At 42.5% G+C, this 22,742-nt stretch overlaps 1 protein-coding gene across 1 annotated transcript in view; it reads left to right on the top strand.

Annotated features, from left to right (window-relative positions):
• The window catches only part of Map3k5 (mitogen-activated protein kinase kinase kinase 5), a 206,024-nt gene that overhangs the window by 147,800 nt on the left and 35,482 nt on the right, over positions 1-22,742 (top strand). The window contains exons 15-19 of the mRNA XM_005360963.3: positions 6,018-6,151; positions 11,587-11,714; positions 12,107-12,243; positions 17,652-17,757; positions 22,313-22,470. Coding sequence (XP_005361020.1) covers positions 6,018-6,151; positions 11,587-11,714; positions 12,107-12,243; positions 17,652-17,757; positions 22,313-22,470 — 663 coding nt within the window. The remainder of the gene's footprint in view (positions 1-6,017; positions 6,152-11,586; positions 11,715-12,106; positions 12,244-17,651; positions 17,758-22,312; positions 22,471-22,742) is intronic.

Here is a 22,742-nt window from a genome sequence, read left to right as displayed (position 1 = left end):
CTTTGTTTGAAATGCAGCTGCCGTCTCCCTTAGCAACAACCTGACTTGCTAACCTATTGCCATGGAAATAGAACACAAAATTTATAAGCAGTGTAACCATGCCTTCAAAAGACCTCCCTTATTCCCCACCCACGTCTGTCTTTCCACATTTGTCATTGGACAGGTGGCTTAGATTATCCCCGATGTTTGTTTCAGGTCCCCCACCCTCACATCCCTACCCAGGCAGATTTCCCTGGACTGGACGGCCTTCATCCCAAGATTAAGCACCTAGCATGGGAGTATTGTCTAATATAGCTCTGGTACTCACAGTGATGCTTAGTGCTGCCATCAAGCAACTGATCCCTCCTCGCCCTCCTGGGTACTCAGCCCCCATTCTAAGCTCACTTTTCTGTCTGTCATATAGATAATTCCCGGTCCTTACAGAACAGCCAGCTACCGCCCATCTCAGTGTCCTTTCAGAACTGCCTTTTTGATTTACATCTTTATTTTGTAAGAATAGAAAAATAAGTAATAAGGCATCAAAAAAGCAATTGCCATTGAGGTGGTTTATTTTAATCATACTTTTTTAAAAAAAAAAAAAAAAAAAAACAAGATCTGATTTTTATGTATGACTGCTTTTTCCCCCCAGGTAGATGTTTTAACAAAAGTAGTCTTTGGATGCTTAAGTTCCTGAAAGACACTGAAAGTCAACTGCCCCACCCCCCCACATACATGTTCTTCTCTAGACTACATCAGTAGCCCTGTGGCAAATAATACTTACAGCCAAAACTAAACTGATGCTGAACCTTTTTTTCTTTTTCCAGACAAGGTCTCACAGCCCAAGCTGGCCTCAAATTATAGTCCAGGCTGCTTTTGAACTTCCGACTCTCTTATTTCTACTCTCAACCTGATACTGACTCCAAATCATTTGTCACCTGCTTTCCAAAGTTGTTACTATAGCCCAACTTAGTTATTAAGCAAATAGTTACCGAGTGCCCTCTGCCAGGTAACGCTAAGATGAGCAATGATGATGCAAAACAAGAAGATGCAAGGGGAAGACAGGGCCAGTGGAAAGTGAGCAGAGGGCGCAAAGGTCGCAGCTCCTTGGTAGAGCGCTTGCTTGGCATGCACCACATCTTGAGTTCTGTCCCTAGCAAAATGGTGACACCCATGACCAAAGGGAAAAGAGAAAGTCTTGGAAGCATGTCAGGCCATCTTGAGAAGTCAGTGAATGATTGATGAGCTCGTTCCTGCAGCACAGGGGAAAGCCGCTTCTGGGGTCTTCCCCACTGGAAGAGACTGCAGAGAAAAGGCAGGAAATAGGAAAAAAGTGGCTGGAAGGACGGACGATCATGCTGTGCCAAGGATGATCTTGAAAACAGCCAGGAGCCAAGAATGCAGAGCTGGCAATCCTAACATGGACGGGCACTTCAGAATTTTGGATATTTCAAAGTCATCTCCCTAATCTTATTAGAGAAGAAGGCAACAAGGGTGGAGGGAACAGGGATTGGTGGAGACTTCAGAAGTAAGGCTTGTCCTGAGGTACTAGCATTAGGACAGAGATGTACCCCGGTACTGTGAGTCCGCATAGAGGAACCCTCATAGTATCTGTCAATGGCTTTGATGTAGGGAGTAAAGGAAGAAAAGATTGGAGTCTGAAAGGTCAAGGTTACCAGGCATGTGTTTGAAAACATGAGGGGGTGGTAAGTGGGAACAGACAACACACTGGAACATCGTTACGATGCTGGTCTTGAAAACAAAATACTCATTTTTGAGCTATGTGTGATGGGGTTCCCTATGGCATGTTGTTTTAGTTACTATTCTATTGCTATGAAAAGACGCCATGACCAAGGCAGATTTATAAAAGAAAGCATTTATCGGGGGGGACTTGCTTACAGTTTTAGAGGGTTATTCTATGACCATCATGGTGAGAAGCAGACAGGCACAGTGATAGAGCACTGGCTAAGAGTTTTTCATCCTAGTCTGGGGGGGGAGGAGGGAGAGAGAAAAGGAAAGGAAAGGAGAAGGTGGGGAGAGAGGCTGTTGTGGGCTTTTGGAATGGTAAAGTCTACCCCTAATGGCCCAGCTCCTCTAACAATGCCGTGCCTCCCACAAGGCCAAGCTTCCTAACCCTTCCAAACCAGCTCATCAACTGAGGACTAAGCATACAAATCTGTGCGCCTGTAGGGGTCATTCTCGTTCAAATCACCACACATGGATAATGGGAAGACCACAAAGTCTTGATTTTGAAGATCTGGCTTTAGACCACAACTCTGATATTTTCACTGGAAAGAGACTTCTGGCCATGTGTAAATTAATCGTGATCATGTCTTTCTCACCATGAAATACAGACTTCTGGAGCGCGCAAGTGAGGAAGGCGATTTGAATTTTTTTCTTTTGAGTTTTGAAGCCCTATACAAACTGTTGACGGTTCTCAGGCTGGTGTTTAGGTTTGTTTCTCTGAGAGGGACAGTGGCAAAGTCGAGCATCTTTGTTAGTGGGATCCCAACCAGCATAAGCACAACGTTACCAGACTCTAGACCACAGGAACTGGGTGTGGTGACAAACTCTTTGGTTGGTATTGTTGAGCTAGTCTTTTTGCATCTTTACCAGATCTTGTTTCATGTTCCAAGTCTGGGCGGATGGCTACATGATCCCTGATGCTCGTCACATGCCCACCCTCACATTTGTCTTCTCTCAGGCAGAGCTCCCTGATCATCTTTAGAAAGACTGTCCTCTATCTCCACATTGGGCGTTTATTCCTAGCATGGGAAGGCTCTTTTGTGTAGCTCTGGTACCTCACAGTGCATGCTCAGCATTGGCATCAGGAGAACAGACACCTTTACAGAATTTGCCCTATGTCCAAGAGATATGACCCAGCTGCCTTCAACTAGGGCTTTAAAACATGTCGGAAACAACCTGTGGCTGATGCCAGCATGGGCGGTTGGGTCGCCAGATTCTGATTACTCTCCTGTCTTGGTCATTTGTCCTTTTTATTTCTGACTTTATTTATTTGAGACAGTATCTCATTTAGCTCAGAGTGACTGTTGAACCCCTTTTTCTGAGGATGACCTTGAAGTTATGATCTACCTCCCAAGCTGAGGACTGGAGAAGCATATCATCCTGCCTCTTTTTAATATTTGCTTAGTGTGCATATGTTGTGGTTAGAGTTAATATTGCTGTGATGAAACACTATGACCAAAAGCAAGTTGGGGAAGAAAGGGTTTATTTGGCTTACACTGCTACATCATAGTCCATCACTGAAGGAAGTCAGGACAGGAGCTCAAGCAGAGCTGGAACCTGGAGGCAGGAACTCATGCAGAGACTATGGACAGGTGCTGCTTACCGGCTTGCTCAGTCTGCTTTCTTATAGAGCCCAGGACCACCAACCCGGGGATGGCACCACCACCATGCGCTGCCTCCCCCCATTAATCACAAATTAAGAAATGCCCTCCAAACTTACATACAACTTGATATTATGGAGCCATTTTCTCAGTTGAGACTCCCTTCTCTCAGATGACATTGGCTTGTGTCGAGGTCATATAAAACTAGCCAGCACAGTGTGTATGCCCAAGAGAGCATGCAACTGCTTCCAAATGGAGATCAGGAAAGAACTGGAGTCCTTCTGCCACCTTCACCATGTGGGACTGAACTCGGGTCACTTGGGCCTCCACGGTTAAGTAGCCTTGTTCCCTGGATCATCTTGCTGGCCCCATGCTTCTTTTTATAATCTTTTCTGTCATTGGTATTTTTTTTTAGTATTTTATCATTTTCCTGTATATCTGAGTGTGAATTTATTTATCTCCTATTTAAGGCCCAATTTCTAGAAGTTGCATTTGATTGTTACAAATCTCTCTAGTCGGTTTTATTCTTTCTTATTTTCAAATGTCTCAATTTATATCTTTATGTAGTATTTTTCAGTTTCTGGGCCATTAGAGTTTCTACTTCAAATTTCTTTGCTAGAATTAACCAGGTGTGGTGGGTAGCACATACCTGTAATCTATCCCAACAGTAAAGAAGTAGAGGCAGGGGAATTATGAGCCCCAGGCTAACATGAGCTACATATCAAAACCCTGTCCCAAGCAAAATATCTGTTAGTTATATGCATTTTTAAAAGTTCTGTTAGAGCCTCATTGCCTGTATTTGTTTATTTTTCTTTATAAGTTTGTCAGCTGTGCTGTGTGTATGTCAAGGCCATTTTCTTTTCTTTTTTTTTGGTTTTTCGAGACAGGGTTTCTCTGTGGCTTTGGAGCCTGTCCTGGCACTAGCTCTGTAGACCAGGCTGGTCTCGAACTCACAGAGATCCACCTGCCTCTGCCTCCCGAGTGCTGGGATTAAAGGCGTGCGCCACCACCGCCCAGCTCAAGGCCATTTTCTTAATGAACATAAAAATCCATGACCATAATCATCTTCATGAACAACGCATTGGCATTTAATATTAAATGTTCTGGTTTTTATGAACAGTGGGAGCTGTTCCCTAATGCTTTGGCTGGCTTTTGGGAACCTGTGCCTCAGACTGGTTTGCCTTGCCCAGCCTTAGTACAAGGAAGGTACTTAGTCTTACTGCAACTTGATATCCTGTGTTTTGTTGATAGCCATGAGAGGCCTGGCCCTTTCTGAACAGAGGAGGAGTGAATTGGGAGGGGGAGGTACAGAGGGGAGTGGGGAGGGAATGGGAGGACAGGAGGAGGGGAAAATGTAGTCGATATAAAATAAATTTATTAATTAAAACCTTTTTCTGGCTTTTAAATGTAAGAAATTGTTTTCTTTTTCAAAGCAGACAGCAGAGATCACTCTATAAGGCAAGTCTGTTGCCAAATCTGCACTGCAGATAGCTGTAGACAGCAAGGGGCTTTCCCCTTCCTGTCTGTAGCCCCTTTCTGGGTTCCCCAGTGACACAGCTTGATCACTGAAGGATCCTAAATGCTTCCTTTCTGCAAGACTTTCTGCACCTTTTGATGTGCCGCCTCCAGGTCTGAGGTGGCCTCTGCATCCTGTTCTCTGTCCCCATTAACTTTGTGATTCAGTCTCCATATTTGAGCAGTATGCGTGACCCTTAGAAGCTCGGGAGTGGACATGTTTTATTTTTACATAAAAGATCAAAAATGCCCTCTATTTTATCATTTTTAAAATCCCTTGGGGGATTTTCAGTCTTGCTTCTGTCCTGCGTCCGTGGCCCACTTTCATTCCTGGAAGTGCTTCTCACTGCTTTTGTCTCATTTTGATCCACCAAACAAACAAAAACCAAAAGTGACCTGGGAAGAATGACTTTTCCAACACTCACACCTCCAACTCTTCTCCTCCTCCAGCCCCTTCCGGTGCTTTTATTGTCCTGGCACAAAGGAGGTGCTTCTGTAGCACCCTCAGCTGAGCACCAGGGACAAGATTATAAACAGATGTGGTGCCAGGCAGCTGGTGAAACTCGGGGCCCAGTGGGGGAACTATTGTGGCAGGCTCCTTAGAAAGGCACTGACACCCTCACCCATGAAGCTAGATGGTACTTGTCAAGAACATGCTACCTGTGTTGTGTTGACAGCGTCTATTTTGTCATTCTTACAAAAGTTGTTACTTTTTGAAAAATAGTTTTTGGAATTTTTCCTATTTTCATTAATTTTTACTTATCATGCAAAATAATGGGTTTCGTTGTGACAGTGTCGTCATTAGATCATTGTACTTTGTTCCTGGATAACCCCAGCCTTCCTCTTCCTACTTTACGGTCCTTTCCTCCCCACTCACAGTTCTTCCTCTGCTTTCATGGCATCTGTATTATATTGCTCACTCTTGTTCCCCTAGGAATGCCATCTTAACTATTTCACTTGTAAAGCCACGTTCAAATAAGGAAAGTATTTGTGAAAAGACTTGGTGTTCTCTGGTAGTACCTGAAATCTTAGTACTTGGGAAGTAGAGGCCAGAGGATGGTAAATTCAAGGTCAATTCGGACTATACAACAAGCCCCTCTCTGAAACCTAAAATAGTGTTTTGAATGTCGCTTTCAGCTAACGTCTGCTCACTCTTCTGTCCCCCATCACCCTTTGCAGTATGACTACGAATACGATGAGAACGGTGACCGAGTCGTGCTAGGGAAAGGCACGTACGGGATCGTCTATGCAGGTCGAGACCTGAGCAACCAGGTCAGAATTGCTATTAAGGAAATCCCAGAGAGAGACAGCAGGTACGGTGATGGTTGCTAATGGAAGCTGTATTCTAAAGTGCTTGGGTTGTGAATAGTGTGGCAGAACATACTTGGTGATAGTCTGACTATTGGAACTGTCTGGAAACTCTACTGTGTTAGTTCCATCTCAGTTTTTCTGTTCGTTTAGGGGTTTGTTTGTATAAGACTTGGCTGGGGGGAAAGAAAAGACTTTAAGGTAAGGGAATGGCTTTCAAAAAGCAGAAAAGAGGATGTGGTCCTATGTTTGTTGGCCATGGTTCTTGTTGGATCAAGGTGGTTCATAACAAAAGAGATGGAGAAACAGTGCAGCCAGAGTTTCCAGTGCCATGTAAGGAACTCCAACATCTTGCTCCTCCAGCAAGCAGATCACTGAACAAACTGAGAAACCAACAGCCCCTTTAAGCTTCATCAGGGAAGACAGACAACTGCTCCCTGAACTAAAAAAGTAGAGGAGAGGCAAACACAGACAGTCACAACTGGAGGAGAACCTCCATGGGAAGTAGTGTGGGCTAGAGAACCCCAACTCTGGCTAACAAATTGCTGGAGGCTCAGTGTGGAGGAGTCCGGAGGGTTAAGAATCTCAGGGGACCCCGTCTTGGGCAGCCCTACACTTCTGAGTTATTCTATAAAGTTGTTTTTTTCCCCCACACGTTCATTTTTGAATATAAGAGAAAATCCATTGTGTTCCTTGCAGAGGAAAGGAAATAATTTCAAAATATGTCAGAGGATTTTAGTCTTTTCTTCAAGGCCCATTCTCAGAGATCCTGAGCAAATGTGGAAAAAGAACCCACATTTGTGTAGAATCCAGCCCAGCAGCCTGGAGGCACAATGACTGAGTCACAAGAGGAGGGAGCATTCTTAACCCCTACTCTCACCCAGCTCTTACCACAGGCCACCACTTTACATAGAAAAGGCCTGTTTACTGTGATTCTCTTGCCCAGAGCATCTCATGTACCATTGAAAAAATACCTTGTGATGTGCTAAAAGTAAAAATAGAATCTAAGAAGATTGACAAGTACAAGAACCAGAGCTTGATATGGCAAGTTGAAGTTAGCAAACTGGAAATTTAAAACAACTGATTAAGAAGAGTGTAGTAGCACCAAAGAGTTCCACAACAGCCTGGAATGGAGTATAAGAAGGGTTTATTTATTTGGGGATAAACTCACAGTAAGAAGTAATCCACAGTCCTCTGCATATGCGCTAGGAACTGGAACCAAATCCAGCAGAAAAGAGGACTACCCATGCTTTCTGTTTGCACTTATAGTGCATGAGACCATGCCCAAAGTGGGCCAGTATCTTAAAGGCTGTTGGCTGAAGGACTTCCCACAACACCCCCCCTTTTGTCTAAATAAGAGAGTTCTAAACCTGGTACAAAACTATATGCAATAAGGGAAAAGAAGTTGCAAAAACATACATAAAAATTAGAAATAGTAAACAAGAAACATATGCTAAATGTTTCAATAGGTATCCTGTCCTAAGGGGTCTAAGTCTTATAGTGAAAATGGCTTGAAAGTAACTATGACTAAGTTACCCTCAAAGACCTGAGAAGGAAAATAATATTACTGAGTAAACAAGAAGTGCAATTAAACAACTTCCCAAAGGTGCAAGAAATGATAGAGATAACCAGTTACCTGGGTAATCACCCAAAGTCTCATTTGCAATGTTGGAGCAACCAAATTTGGCTAAGGCCATTAATATCTGGCAGACCATTTCAGAGGCAGGAAAATTTGAAAACTGACTTACCCTGTCTTGGCAAGGATTGGCAGTCATTTTTGCTTGTATCCTGCTTGTCCAGTTTGGACACTGTACATTTTCTCAGTGATCGAGGCAGGGCAGTTCTTTGCCCAAAGACCAGTTTTACCAAGAAGAAACCAAGCTCCAAGTGGAGTGTCTTCAATGCCCAACATTCTCTCAGGAATAGATCAGTACTGCTAGGATCTGTCATATCTCATGTCAACAGAATTCTAAGTTATTTAAATGCCATATTCTACAGTTCTTTGAAATGTTTGAAGATTACCTATCTATGCGGAATTCAATGTCTGTGCATCTAAAGAACCTGACTAGTATAACTATAAGTATGACAAACATGGATGACTATTGACCTGTAATTCTTAATACCTGTGTAGCGTAAAGACTGAGGCTTCATATTAAACAAATTAAACAATCTTTAACTTATGTGTAGCAAATGAAGACAATGACCTCAAAGTGTAAACAATATATATAAGTATCTTGGTCAGAGGTAGAAATTATAGTGCAATATGATAAATATATGCTAAAATTGCACCAATATACAAAATATCTTAAGCAGAGGTATAAACATGCATGCATACAATATGACAAAATAACTTTGTATAGGTGCACAAATATTGTAAACAGAAATAGGAGCATATTCAATATAACGAATACAATTTGAATTTGTATCAATATACGAGAATCTATACCAATGTAACTTGACTATAAATAATAGCTCACGAGTAATACACTAGTCTACCTGTTATCCCATCCTATCTTTTCCCTTTTTTTTTTTCAAAAGAGATCCTTGAGCCTACTTCATTTCCACCCCAACCCTATACCAATTATAATCAAACCCTAAATGATATCCCTAACCCTGAGGATAAACTTTGCTGGGAGAGGAAATGTCATTTTCTAGAATTACTTCCAGCTGTCATGGGGGCGATGTTATTTCTATGGGATCCTGTAAAAATAAAAATGATGGCTAAGTTTCAAGATTACCCTCTGGTACAATTACATATAGTCTATGAGTAGTCAATAAGGTTTTTCTGAAATTCTTATTTGAAGTTCTGCCCAGAATGTTGTAAGAAGGTGCACCATCTCAGGTAGCCAAGTTGGAATCATCTTGAGCAGTTTGTAACCCAAAACCAATCTTAAAGTGATGCCTTTAGCATAATGGCATCATATCTACCAAGTGGAATCGCCATTGTGGGGCCCCATCTTCTTTCTGAGGACTTCAGAGATTACTAAAGGAAAATTTATTCTTCATTGTAGAAAACTTAAATATTATTCATATTAAAATGGAATGTTTCAATTTCTATAGACATAAATTCAATGAAAGGTACCACAGAAACAAAAATAGAAAGGGGAGAAGTAAAATGTTTTGAATGCAGAGTTATGACAACAGTAGTCCCTAGATTTTATCTCCCTTCTGTACCACACCAGGTGGCTCCTGATATGAGACAGAAACTCTGAATTTTTCCTTTAACAACATTCTTGGATTTAGAGAAGGATAACCACTGTCCAACTCCAAACCAACTTTGATTTTTAATAAGTGATGACTACCGTTATATGATTATTTATACCTAAACAGAGGATATTGGTATCATAAGTTAGATTTCTCTTTGCTTGTTGATTCTTTCTAGATAGCTATCTTAAAGGCTATTGGCTGAAGGAATTCCCACAACAGAAGAGACTGCAGTTTCTGGCTTAAAGAGATATACTTAATGGGTCACCAGAGGGAAGAGAGGAGAGGAGCAGATGGATTATTTGAAGAAACAATCCCAACCATACACAATAGGTCCTTGAAGAAGATGTAGGAAAACAGTCATCCTGGGAACTGAATAGCTCTGATAGCAGGATTTCTTTTCTCTCTACCCTAGGGTGCCGCCTGAGACTTTGTGTCTGCTAAGGCGATTCCTCTCTCAACCTTCTATTTCTGGCTCATGACTACTTTTAGTTTTTCTGATAGTACTCCTACAATCATGGAAGATAAAATTGGATTATTCGTTATCCTTCCTTGACCATATTTTAATGCAGGCTCCATCATGAGCTTGTTTCGGCCATCTTCCTCGCCACCCTCCAGTGATGGTGATGATAGGTCCCATGTTCCCCTGAACTCCCTGGTAACCTGTGTGCCAGCTCCACTTGTAAATCTACAGGCATCTCAAAGTTAACGTGGCTAAAACAACATATAGAGGTTCAGTGAGTTGCCGCTGCCTGATTGCTACAATACTCTATAGCCACATCCCTTCTTCATTCCACAGATGGATTTAATGCACTTGGAAGAAAAGCACTTTTCAAATTATCTTGCACATTAGGTTTATTCAGATGCTACTATACACACAAAGCATACTAACAACAAAACAAATGCTCTTGGTTCCTGTTCGAAATGGTACAGTCAGTACAAGTCTTTGAAAATGCCTGCATGACGGGCCCTTCCATTAAACAGTCAGTGAGGAGCAGCTTCCTGTTAAGTGTGCAGAGATTGCAGGGAAGTGTATGAAGAGATAGCAGACAGGTACTTCTGTCCATGGGCCTTAGAAGAAATCTGGATATTCTCCTGGGAAGGACAGTCAGTCACCAAGGAGAATCACTAAAGGATGGGGTGGCTGCAATTGATGCAGAGTGGAGTACACTTGCTTCCCGTTGACAAAGAGGGATCCTAGCAGCAACCATGAATAACGAAGTTTTCTCCACCTTGGCACATGCAAGAGTAATAACCTGAAGTCAGCCAGCTGCTTTTTACACCACGCTGTTTTCTCATTCCTGCTTAAACTATGTTAAACCTGAGCTGTTCTGCCATGGCCAGCAAAGCTCCTGTCTGTTTGGACCAGATAGTGTCACGATTTACCAGCGAAAGCCGGTTAAATCATTGCAAATTGATTTGTTGAAATCTTATTATTTGATAAACTGTGTAATAACTACACAAGGACTCATTGATCGTGGAATTCTTTGGCATCTATTAGATTTATAGTACTTCATATAGCTGTCAGAAGTATGGTACTCCTCCAGAAATATAAAAAATACTATTAGAATTTGATAGTCATCTAGAATAAGCAAATGATTTTGAACTCTGGTTTACACCTGGTCAGGCAAAAATGATGACATCGTAGGCTTTCTGAATTCGGAAGGTAAGGGTTTTGAATCCGTGAACTGAAAGACACTGCACTATAAATGGTTTTGTGGTTTCTGCTAAAAAGTTTGTGGGCTTTTGGGAAGTTGCAGATGAACATTAAAGATACTGGGAATTTCTGCCTTCCTGAAATAGTAGTTCTGTTGCTGAAGCCAGTGGAACCGGATGCCATGCTGATGTGGAAAGTCGGCTTTGTGGATGATATCCAATCTCCTGGATTCATGTCTTAAGTCTGTCACCAGCTTTATGATCTTGGGTAGTCCTTCTATCCATGTGTTACTTCTCTTGTCTGCAAAATTGGTATCCCTAATAGTACATTTAGTTAAAAAGAAATGAGTTAGCATATACAAGGAGCTGTGAACAGTGTTTAACACTTTTCTCCTTGCCCTGCCACAACTGCGTTGCCAGAGTTCATGAGAAATAAAGACCTTAGATGGCCTAAGGATTAGATGGTCATTGATTTTGTTTATGGGTGCAATTTAGCTGCCATTTTCAGCATGCATCGCTTAAATTAATACTCTAAAGTCCGGCCGAATGCTTAGCCTATTGACATTTACACATCTTCCAGATACTCCCAGCCCCTGCATGAAGAAATCGCCTTACACAAGCATCTGAAGCACAAAAACATTGTCCAGTATCTGGGCTCCTTCAGTGAGAACGGCTTCATTAAAATCTTCATGGAGCAAGTCCCAGGAGGTAAGATCCGCTCTCCTTGCTTTCAGAAATGCAAATTTCTAAGGCCTGGGAGAAGACTTAACTGCATGGAATTATTCCTGTTGAAAGAAGGTGACACAGGTGACATTACCTTTATGCTTATTAGCAGATATTAAAGAGAATTTGAAACTCTTCGGCTTCAGTCATAGTGACTTGGATTAAAGCTAGCAATTGAGCATCCTTTTACTTAGACTGTGTGGCTGATGACTGCCTCCAGAGTAGGGATATTTTCATATTCGTGTTTGAGCCCAGGTAACTAGAGTAGTTTCTGCCCTGACGTGAAGAGCCACTGCAGTCTGGATCAACTCGTGTCCCATTATTAATATGCGATAGGGAGCTCGGATGAGTTTTACCCACATTTTCTTATTTTACAGGAAGCCTTTCCGCTCTCCTTCGTTCCAAATGGGGCCCATTAAAAGACAATGAGCAAACGATTGGCTTCTATACAAAGCAAATACTGGAAGGATTAAAATACCTTCATGACAATCAGATAGTTCACCGGGATATAAAGGTAGGGTGCCCCGTGATTCATCCTCCTGGGGTCCTTTCTGGGTCATTATTTTGTTTGAAAATACTAGGTTGTGTTCTGAGTGTGAACGAGGAATAAGGAAATCATGGCCATAGCGGAGCTGTCAGTTCTGGTCCACGCTGCAGGTATGTTCGTGTTATCGTCTTCCATGAGGAATGGCCGGCCTTCTTACCCAGGGAAGCCAGTAGACTTCTAAGAGCACTGCGGGGTGGAATGCAATGTCCCCAAACTGAGCAGAACATGGTCTCCTCCGGGACAGCTGCCAGGCCTATTAATCCTTATACAAATTTCTAAAATAAAAACTTTAGCTTCTCTTGAAAAAGAAAATTTAAAACTAATAAAACTTGTTTGGGCGGGCAGGGACTGGAGAGATGGCTCAGAGGTAAGAGCACTGGCTGCTCTTCCAGAGGTCTGAATTCAATTCCCAGCAACCACATGGTGGCTCACAACCACCCATAATGAGATCTGGTACCGTCTTCTGGCCTGCAGGCATGCATGTAGGCAGAACACTGTATACATAATGAATAAATCTAAAATAAAAATCTTGGGTTTTTGAAATTAAAATATAATTACATCATTTTTTCGCTTTCCTTTCTCTCCAACCCTTCCCATATACCCTCCTTTGCTGTCTATCAAATTCATGGTTTCTGGTTTTTTTTAATTGTTGAGATAAATATCCCTAAATATATAAATATAATCTGGTTAGTATGTGTACTGTTAATTGATTTCAGGGTTGACCACTGGTCTTGGATAACCAATTTGGGGGCTCTTTCTGGGGAAGACTAATTCTCCTGCTATCTCTCTTTAGTTGCCTGTAGTTCTTTGTCTGGAGTTGGCACCCCATGAGATTTCCTGTCGCACGTCTAATAAAAACCCAGAGACAGATATTGGGGTTCAACCTGAAGATCAGAAAAGCAAAGCATCCAACCACTAGAGAAACCTTTTACCTCTACCAAATCTTCAGACCGAATGGGCGAGATCCTGTTTCCAGGAACCCTCAGACTACACACTCCCCTGAGTTCCTATCTCTCCCCCTCATATTCTTCTCTGAGCACAATCATATTGCTTCTGTCTCTACCTTCCTGAAGCTGGAATTAAGGGTGTATGACTCCCAAACACTAGGATTAAAGACGTGAGCCACCACCACCTGGATCTGTTTCTAGATTGATCTTGTGTAGCCCAGGGTAGCCATGAACACACAGAGAGCCGCCTGCCTCTGTCTCCTGAGTCCTGGGATTGATGGTGTGTTGTTAGCGGAGACCTCTAGTTTGTTTTCCAGCCACCCAACTTAAAAATAATCACACAGAAATCTGTACTAATTGCAATACTGTTTAACCATTAGCTTAAGCATATTTCTGGCTAATTCTTACATCTTAAATTAACCCATTTCTATTAATTTGCGTATCACCATGTGGCTGTGGCTTATTGGCAAGGTTCTGCCGTCTCTGTCTCCAGCAGTAGCTACATGGCTTCTCTGTGACTCCACCTATTCTCTCTATATATTTTTTCCAGTCTGGCTATATTCTGTTTAGCCATTGGCCAAAAGCAGCTTTTTAATCTATTAACCAATAAAAGCAGGACACAAACAGAAGGAATTTTTACACCATTTTCCCTTTTCTCTTTAAATAAAAAGGAAGGTTTTAACTTTAACATGGTAAAATTACATATAACAACAGGTATCAAGCAAGAATTACAGTTACAATATTTATGTTTTATCTTTTATCATAACTAAAGAAAACTATAATTATAATTATCTATTCTTCAACTTCTTCAAAGACTCCAGAAGGATATAATGTTACCTAAGTAAACAGGAAGTGCATTGTAAGCAACTTCCAAAACTCTAAAATTGGCAGAGACATCTCGCTGCCTGGACAAATCATCCAAAGTAACATTTCAGGCAGCCATCTTCAGCCTACAGGCCCATAGTATCCAGCAGATTTTTCCATGAAGCAGGACATTTCAAACACAGTTCCACCTATATTGGCAGTTTGTCAGTCACTTTCTTCTGTGTCCTGCAGAATTTCTGGCAGAATCTTTTATGAAGCACAAACCCCGAAGGATCATCTCACCTTTAGGGAAGTTCAGCAGTCATTTTTATGTGGGTCCTAAATGTCCAGTATATACATCATACCATCAAGCAGTCCAGGCAAGAGCAGTTTCTTGCCCAAATGGCTAACAAACTCCATTAGGTGCCTCTTTGATGCCAAGCATCCTCTTGAAGTAGATTGGTGCCGTCAGGAGCAGATGTGTCTCATTGTCATGAAAATCCTAAGTTTTTAAACATTTTAAATGTCATATTCCATAGGTCTCTGAAAGATTTGAATAATACTTATATAACTGAAATATATCTTTGTACATCTAGAAAACCTAACTAAAATGACCACAAGCTTGACTATTATAGATGACTATCTATTAACCTGTATTTCTTAATTATACATTACATTTTTAAATGAGCTGCACAAACACAGTACTTTCATCAAGAGCAGAAGTATACATATAAAACTGACCTTAAATTTTTATCAATAAGCCAAGATCTATACCAGTGCAAAGTATTCATCTCTATAGCATATCCCCCTTTGAATGTAAACAAACATTTATAAACAATCATTTAGGGAATTTGGGCATAGTTCTCTTCCAAATTGCTTCCTGCTTTTTGTTGGGCAAAATAATTTTGAGGGATATTCACAGAAACCTTTTAGTGGGTCTTGGTCTATCAAACCACATTAGTCTGGAAGGAATCCACAGATTCTCATCCTCTGTGGAAGCAGAAGAAGAATCTCTTTTCCAAAGCAACATATTCTTAGACTCAAATTTTTAGGTCAAGATACCTTTAAAGTATATATGTTGGTTTAGATTAGCAGTCCCCAGAACCAAATATCTCTCTGCAGTCAAAAAATTCAAACAAAACACAATAATATACATAATCCAGACTGTCTGTGTATATTCCATCTTTATGTGGCTTATTTTTCTTTCTCTATTACTTCTTCTACAAGTTACTCTGTCTCTTTAAAGACTTTGTTTTATTTTTCAAAAAAAATACTTCTTTTTATAACTCTCTATACTCTTTTTCTTCTCTCTCTCTCTCTGACTATATTCTGTTAAGCCATTGGCCAAAAACAGCTTCTTTATTCATTAATCAATAAAAGCAGCACATATACAGAAGGACTTCTCATACCAGTGTGCACCACCCCTACTTGGCCTGTATGACTGACTTGTATATCTGCTTTGCATTCTGATCTACAGGCAAGCTTTGTTTATTAAAACACAAATAATATACCACTGTATTTCTCCTTTTCATGTCAGTGTGTCTATTGGTGTCATACTTTAAAGGTCTTGTTTAGGTGGCCATATTGATAAGATTTCCTAGGTGTAGCTTCTTCTGACATGTTTAGGAGAAGAAATCTCACAATAAACTTCCTATTCCTCTGGATTTGACAATCTTTCGGCCCCCTCTTCTGCCATGACCCTTGAGCCTTTGGTAAAGGAGTTGTGCTATAGATGTGTCTTTGGGCCTAGGTACCCCACTGTCATTGTTCTCAGTATTTTGATTAAAGTTTTCTAAAATGGTCTCTGTCCGTTGCAATGAGACATTTCTTTGATGAGGGCATAACGATAAATATTTAGAATGGTGCGATGAGTTATGTTTAGTAAAATGATAGTTATAGGTTCTTCTCCAAGATACATGATGACTTCACAAGCCCTTTGCACTTAGCTAGCATGATTTCCCTCTTGTTGAGTTGGCCTTAAGTCTCATTAGAGAACTGTTGGTTACCAACAAAAATGTGTCACTATCATCCTTAAGGATATTGTACTGTGCTGGTCGTTGTTTTGGTCCAGAGGCATCATACTGGCTGGGACTATTGGTTACTTCTCTCCCTTGGAAGCCTGTGAAGCATCTTCTGGTACAATGAAATCTAGTCCTCATAGAGGAGGCTCTAAAATCAGAACCAGCTTGGATCCTCCATGTCTTGTGTCCAAATTATTTGGTATGTTCAGCAATAGAGACTTAGCTTCAATCTCTGGGAGGCAACCAAGGGCAATGGCAATAATCATGCATTGGGAGTCTCTTGAACAAGCCTGACCCCCAACTCAGAAGGGTGCTTCTCATGCATGTTTGGGTTTTTGTTAGGTTTGGCTTTGGGAGAGAACACTGTCAACCCAGATGTGAAATTTTCATATACATGAAATCCTCTTCAGAAAAGTCCATCCCTGCCCCTGTATGTTGTAGGGTTCTGCCTATTTTCTCTATTAGCAAAAACCAAAGAGTTTTTGACAGAGCGTGGCTTTCTTAAAGTGTGTTCCTTTTGTAAACAAAGCCAAAAAGTACAACCAGGAAGAAAAAAAATGAATCACATTTTATTACATTTCTTAGAGTAAGCAAGGAGAGGTTTTTGTTGTCGTTTGTTTTACTTTGAGTAAAGGGGTGCACCTCCTGAACAAAGAGAGGACTTTCTTGGGGAGCCTGTCCATACATATTGACATTGGAAGGGGCAAGCACGTGCCTGAGCATGTGTGATTTAAGGTGTCCATCATCCTAACTGTGTTCGCTTTAAGGGCAGAGATCGCATGTTCAAAAGGTTAAAAAGCAAGCATAATACTGAGACTTTAGAATGGTAGTGGGCAGAGATTACTATGGACTAAAAGAATGGGTGTGACAGCAGGCCTGTGGTGGGGCACAGACCTTTAATCCCAGCACTGGGAAGCAGAGGTGGGCAGATCTCTGCGTTCAAGGCCAGCCTGGTCTGCAGAGCGAGTTCCAGGACAGCCAGAGTTGCACAGGGAAACCCTGTCTCGAAAGAAAAGAGAAAAGAAAAGAAAAGAAAGAAGGAAGGAAGGGAGGAAGGGGAGTGACTGTGTAGTGGTTCTTCTCAATGTGAGATCTCTTAGATGGGCAGCAGCGTTCTCCAGGAAGGAAGGAAGGAAGGAAAGAAGGAAGGGGAGTGACTGTGTAGTGGTTCTTCTCAATGTGAGATCTCTTAGATGGGCAGCAGCGTTCTCCAGTACTGCAGGTCATGTCCTGACTGATGTAAAACATGTAAGAAAACAACACAGGAAAGAACATAAAGTGACTGGGACCTTAAGAAGTTATCAGTTATATCGGTGTTGTGCACAGGTAACCCAGACTGACTGTAAGCAGTGGTGAGCTTTCCCTCAAGGCCTTGTTTGACCTTGTGACCTGAACAGGCAATTATAAACAATTGATAGCATATCAATAAAAAATTACATCAAAAATTGTGTATTGAGAAGAATTCTCTATTGAGATCAACAAAGAACACAGTATGAATGTCATTGTTTGTTCTGAGGGCATTTATTTTTTTAATTAGACTTAAGCCAACCACAAACAGCATCTATAAAAAGATGACATTTTGATTGGAGCATTCTTTCCCTAGGGTGACAATGTATTGATTAATACCTACAGTGGTGTTCTCAAGATCTCTGACTTCGGGACATCAAAGAGGCTTGCTGGCATAAATCCCTGTACCGAAACCTTTACAGGTAGGTTTCTACACTAATGATACAGATCTTGGATAATTAAAGATGCAATTGCTGAGCCCGAGTGTCAGGTGAGAGACGAACAGAGCCAGGGTTCTCACGGAACACTAATGTCGGATTGCCTGGTGCTCATGGTAAGTGTTCTCTGGGGTCCGGCTTGCTCTTCCTGCCTTCTTTGAGTGGCTCATTCTTCTGCTTTATGCCACCAAAGATTACTTGCCACTTTTAACTTTATTTGTTTTCTTTTACTTGTTTTGCTATTTATTTTGTTTCCTGTCCTTTTTCTTTTCCCGGGTTATAGCCACTCTGACCCTCACATGCTATTTTTTTTCTTTAAACAAACATTCCCTAGCCCAGCCTCTCTTGGGTCTTACTCATCCACAAATCACTTCCTATCTGGGCTCTAATTTCCCTCTTTCCTAGACTGTTTTCTCCCAGGAATCAATTCCCCTACTCCACAATATAAATAACCTTAGGATTTCAATTCAGAAAGAGGAAGTGACTCATCCCAGAGGAGGTGGAGGATGACGAATTAGGCAAGCGCAGGGGCTGAGCTGCCTGCAGTGCAAAGTCCTGGGAGGGCAGGGACAGCAGGTTCTACAAAGGTGAAGGCGGCCGGCCGAGGGGGAGCTGGAGCCCAACAGATGGGTGGCCGTTCATTAGATCCTGGCCTGCAAACTCATCTCTGCTCCATATTCATAAGCTGACTCTTCAGAAGTGTTCCTCTCTGTTATTATTAGAGAAGGGAGGGGAGCCAGGGCCAGAGACTGCTATAACAAAAACAAAAACATGCATGTTGCCCATAGCAAGGTGCATCGTATGAAATTCCCAAATAATTAATAAAAATATTATGTTGGGGGAGAAAAAAGGAAAAAATTAAAGAGGCAATGATTTATCTTTGATTTAATGGAAAGCAAAATGGCCAGATGTGCTCATTTCTCAATCCCCTGGGGTAGGTAGAAAAGCATCCGTTGTGTGCATAGGGACATTGATGGAGAGAAAAGGGAGGTGTCCGGTAGTGGTGGTAGTTTGTACATGATGGGGCTTAGGATTTCAGCCCACCCTTTGACCTTCAGCCCTCCAAGTCTTCCAGTCTCCAGCTAGCCCTGTGCCTATGCTGGTGGCCAGAGAGGCAGAAGAATGAGGGAGACATTCTCAGTACGCTTCTCAGATTCCCCTAGTCAGCACCACCTCCTACACGCCACACGGTGTATTCCCGACACAGGATTACCCGTATTTACAATGTATTTTTTTTTTTTCGAGACAGGGTTTCTCTGTAGCTTTTGGAGCCTGTCCTGGAACTCCCTTGGTAGACAAGGCTGGCCTCGAACTCACAGAGATCCGCCTGTCTCTGCCTCCCAAGTGCTGGGATTACAGGCGTGCGCCACCATCGCCAGGCTACAATGTATTTTTAAAATGTATCCAAACCTACCAGCAACTCCCATGTTTGTTTCTTTCCTCGTTCTCTATCAATTTGGCAAGAGGCAGATTAGATGCTGCCCAGACCCGGAACTTGGGAGGTGATAATTCCAACTTCCGTGCTGGTTTTGGTCAGGATGCTGATTTAATAACCTCTTCTCATCTTAAAAACTTGTCTGGAATCCCCCAAGGCATTGTAGGAAAAGAGCCCTCACCAGGGCCCTATGCCTGTAGCTCTCCCACTGGCCACACATGAAGGTGACATTTACGCCAGTGACTAATGATTTCATATCTTTCTCTACTGCTGATCTGAGGGCCATGACATGCAAGACCTTGGTCCTTGCAACACAGGGGCCTTTTTAGTCCCAATTTGATGCTCTTAGGGGGCCACGGCACCTCATCACCTCTAGTGCATGTGGACCTGGCTCTGTTTCACCTCTTGGTGATTTGACCGAGGGGAAAGGCAGTAGTGGTCTTCATTTATAGAGCACTGACTGTATATTTTGCTTGGGTGCATAGTGTATAATACACACCAAAATTTGTATATGAACCTAATCCTGAGGTATCATTATCCCTATTTATGGTGAGAACATCAAGGTTCAAACAGTTTAAATAACTTGCCCAAGGTCACAGAACCTGTTAGTAATAGATCTGAGGTTTGAACAAGACTTTACATGCTAAGTGGAATTAATTATCTTCTCCTCAAACCTTTCCCACCCACACTCTGCCCTGTCTCCATGGAGGGCCACTCTAGACCTTGGCTGTCACTGACACCTTTTCTCACACTCCAGCCCAGTCATCCAGGAAGCACGTCTGTTCTGGCTTCAGAATGTATCCGGAAGTGGATGGGCAGTCGCCCGTCCAGTGCCGCCGCCGCTCTCCCGGCACACCGGCCTTGCACAGCCTCTGGTTCTCTGCTTCCACGTTTGCCCCCTCCTGGTCCTCCACACTGCAGCCAAGTAATGATTTAACATCCGCCAGAGCCCTCAGTGGCTGCAGTTCAGGGTAAACGGAGCCTAAGCCCATATGTGGACAAGACATGACCTGCTTTGGAGCCCAGTTTCCAGACCCCATGTCTTAATGATGCAGCATCCCAAACACAGACTGCCTACATTTCCTCATAGTGTCCCCTGCTTCCCTGGGCTACTGCACAAGGTCAGAACTAGGGCCAAGGGCTCCTGCCACTCCCCGTCCATACCGTCCTTACCCTTCCAGCTGTCTTGTAGAGAGACCCCGCCTTCACTGTCTGGCTTTGCATGGCCCCTCATTTGCATAACCCCTCATCTCCCTTCTCAGTTGATTTGTATTCACTCTTACAGTTTGTCTTTAAAAATAGCTCTCGACCTGTCTTTGAGCCATTTAAACACTGGAAAGAAAGAAATAAAGAAAGAAAGAAAGAAAGAAAGAAAGAAAGAAAGAAAGAAAGAAAGAAACCAAAAGGAAAAGAAAAGACATGACTGCTCCTAGAGATGGTGGAGGGGAAAGTTTATTGTAGGTAAAGAGGAAAGGCATTGGCAGAGACGGGGACATCTGGCAGGGTCCAGTATGGACAGAACCAGGCTGAGCTAGGCCGTGTGGGAAGAGGGGGAGGAGAAGGAGAAGGAAGAGAGGAGAACCAGGTACAGCAGCCCGGAGGCTAAAGGTACAGAAAGGGGCAGGTAACCAAATTATATGAGGAAGAGCCTCAGGGGGAAGGGCAGCCCAGCCCCTGGGCTGAAGAGTTCAGACTGCAGGGCTGGGTGCACCAGCCATACCTGGTAACAGGTGAGTGGTGCCGGAAGACCTAGGAGGCCAGTCCACGTTGATATGTTAGAAAGGTACCACAGACATTTGTCCTGGGTTTGAAACGCAACAGTTCTCAACCTTCCTAATGCTGCAACTCTTTAATACAGTTCCTCTTGTTGTGGTGACCCCCCAAACAAAAAAATTACTTTGGATGCTACTTTATAGCTGTAATTTTGCTACTGTTATGAATTGTAAATACCTGATATGTGGAATATCTGATATGGGACCCCTGTGAAAGGTCCTTAACCCATCACGGAGGTCACAACCCACAGGTTAAGAGACGCTGTATTAAAATTCGTCACTTAGGGCCACAGCAGGAACTGCATCTTTTGATAGACAGAATCACATACTCCAGAAGTTTTGGGATTATTTTTCATCATAGCTCTCAGAATCTTGGTGCTGTCATGAGTTAAGAAATAAGAATGATCTCTTTTTCCTAGTTATTTTTGTCTGCGCTAGGGCTCCCATATATGCTAAGTAAGCACTGTGCCCCTGAGCCATATCCCTCTCTTTATGGACTCCCCCTTGAAACATGAAGAATTGTGCAACTAACAAGGCCATGCGATGTTTGAATACAGGCAAACATTGCTTAACGTGGCCCATTGGCCTCCACAAACATAAGCATTTGTGTGAAAGCGTGAGTCCCCTTTCTAGTTTTGTGGGTTTTTTTTTTTAAACATTTAACATTATCGCTACCTCCTGTCACCTTGTTATAGCGTAGGAACCGGAACTTCTTTTCCGGGATTATAACAGTGCTGACTGAGCTACTGGCGCCCGTTCCTCTCACACACGCACTTTCTCCCGCTCCTAATAACCACTCTCCTGCTTTCAGCTTTGATGAGACCAGGACGTGTCATTGTCCTGGCTTCTTTCGCATACCGTAGCGATCTCCAGATGGAAACACGTGAGGCAGACACTGGGTTTGAGAACTGGAAGCTATAGCTTCAAAGAGATCAGTGAGTGAACTAGATTCTCTCTGGAAACGTTTATATGAGAACTGGATGTAGAAGTGTGTGTTTAATCCCTATTGTTCTGGACAAACAACCATGGTCAGAAGCCTCCACAACATCCCTTAGAGGAGTATATCAGCCGTATACCACTTTAAGAGTGAGAACACCCCACTCGTAACCATATGCTGTTGGTGAACGATTGGTTTCACTGACAAAATCTATTATAAACACTTCCATTTCTTACTTTCCTTGACTGCAGAGAAAACTGGATCGCAGAGAAAGATGGGACATCAAGACCTGGACCGTATTTTTTGAACTGTCCTGTTTAGGTAGAAACAGTGAAATGGTTATTAAGTATCAGTCTTTCCCTTTCTAAAGTGGAAATGTGTTTACATTATTTCCAGGTACCCTGCAGTATATGGCACCAGAAATAATCGACAAAGGACCTCGAGGCTATGGGAAAGCCGCAGACATTTGGTCTTTGGGCTGCACTATCATCGAAATGGCCACTGGAAAGCCACCGTTTTACGAACTAGGAGAGCCGCAAGCAGCCATGTTCAAGGTGACACATCACAGATAAAGATCTGTATGAATGTCAGAATGTGTTAGGAAGGAAAGCTAGGGTAACACATGGTACAGTGCAGGGAGCCCGGCTCTCCCCACTCTGCCGTCCACCCCTGTGCCTCAGCCTTGGCTTTCTCAGTTCTCAGTTGTGACTCGCTGTAACCTTTTACGGCACAGCATAAATGCTCCAGGACTCAAAACTCTGTAGGAAATATGTGGAAAAATGTAAGGACATTTTGGGGCTGGGGATGTGTCACAGTGGGAGAGCAC

The sequence above is a fragment of the Microtus ochrogaster genome, linkage group LG4, assembly GCF_000317375.1.
Source record: "Microtus ochrogaster isolate Prairie Vole_2 linkage group LG4, MicOch1.0, whole genome shotgun sequence".
NCBI classification, from domain to species: Eukaryota; Metazoa; Chordata; class Mammalia; order Rodentia; family Cricetidae; genus Microtus; species Microtus ochrogaster.
Note: the sequence above shows the minus strand (reverse complement) of the source record. Positions and strands in the feature narration are given on the sequence as shown.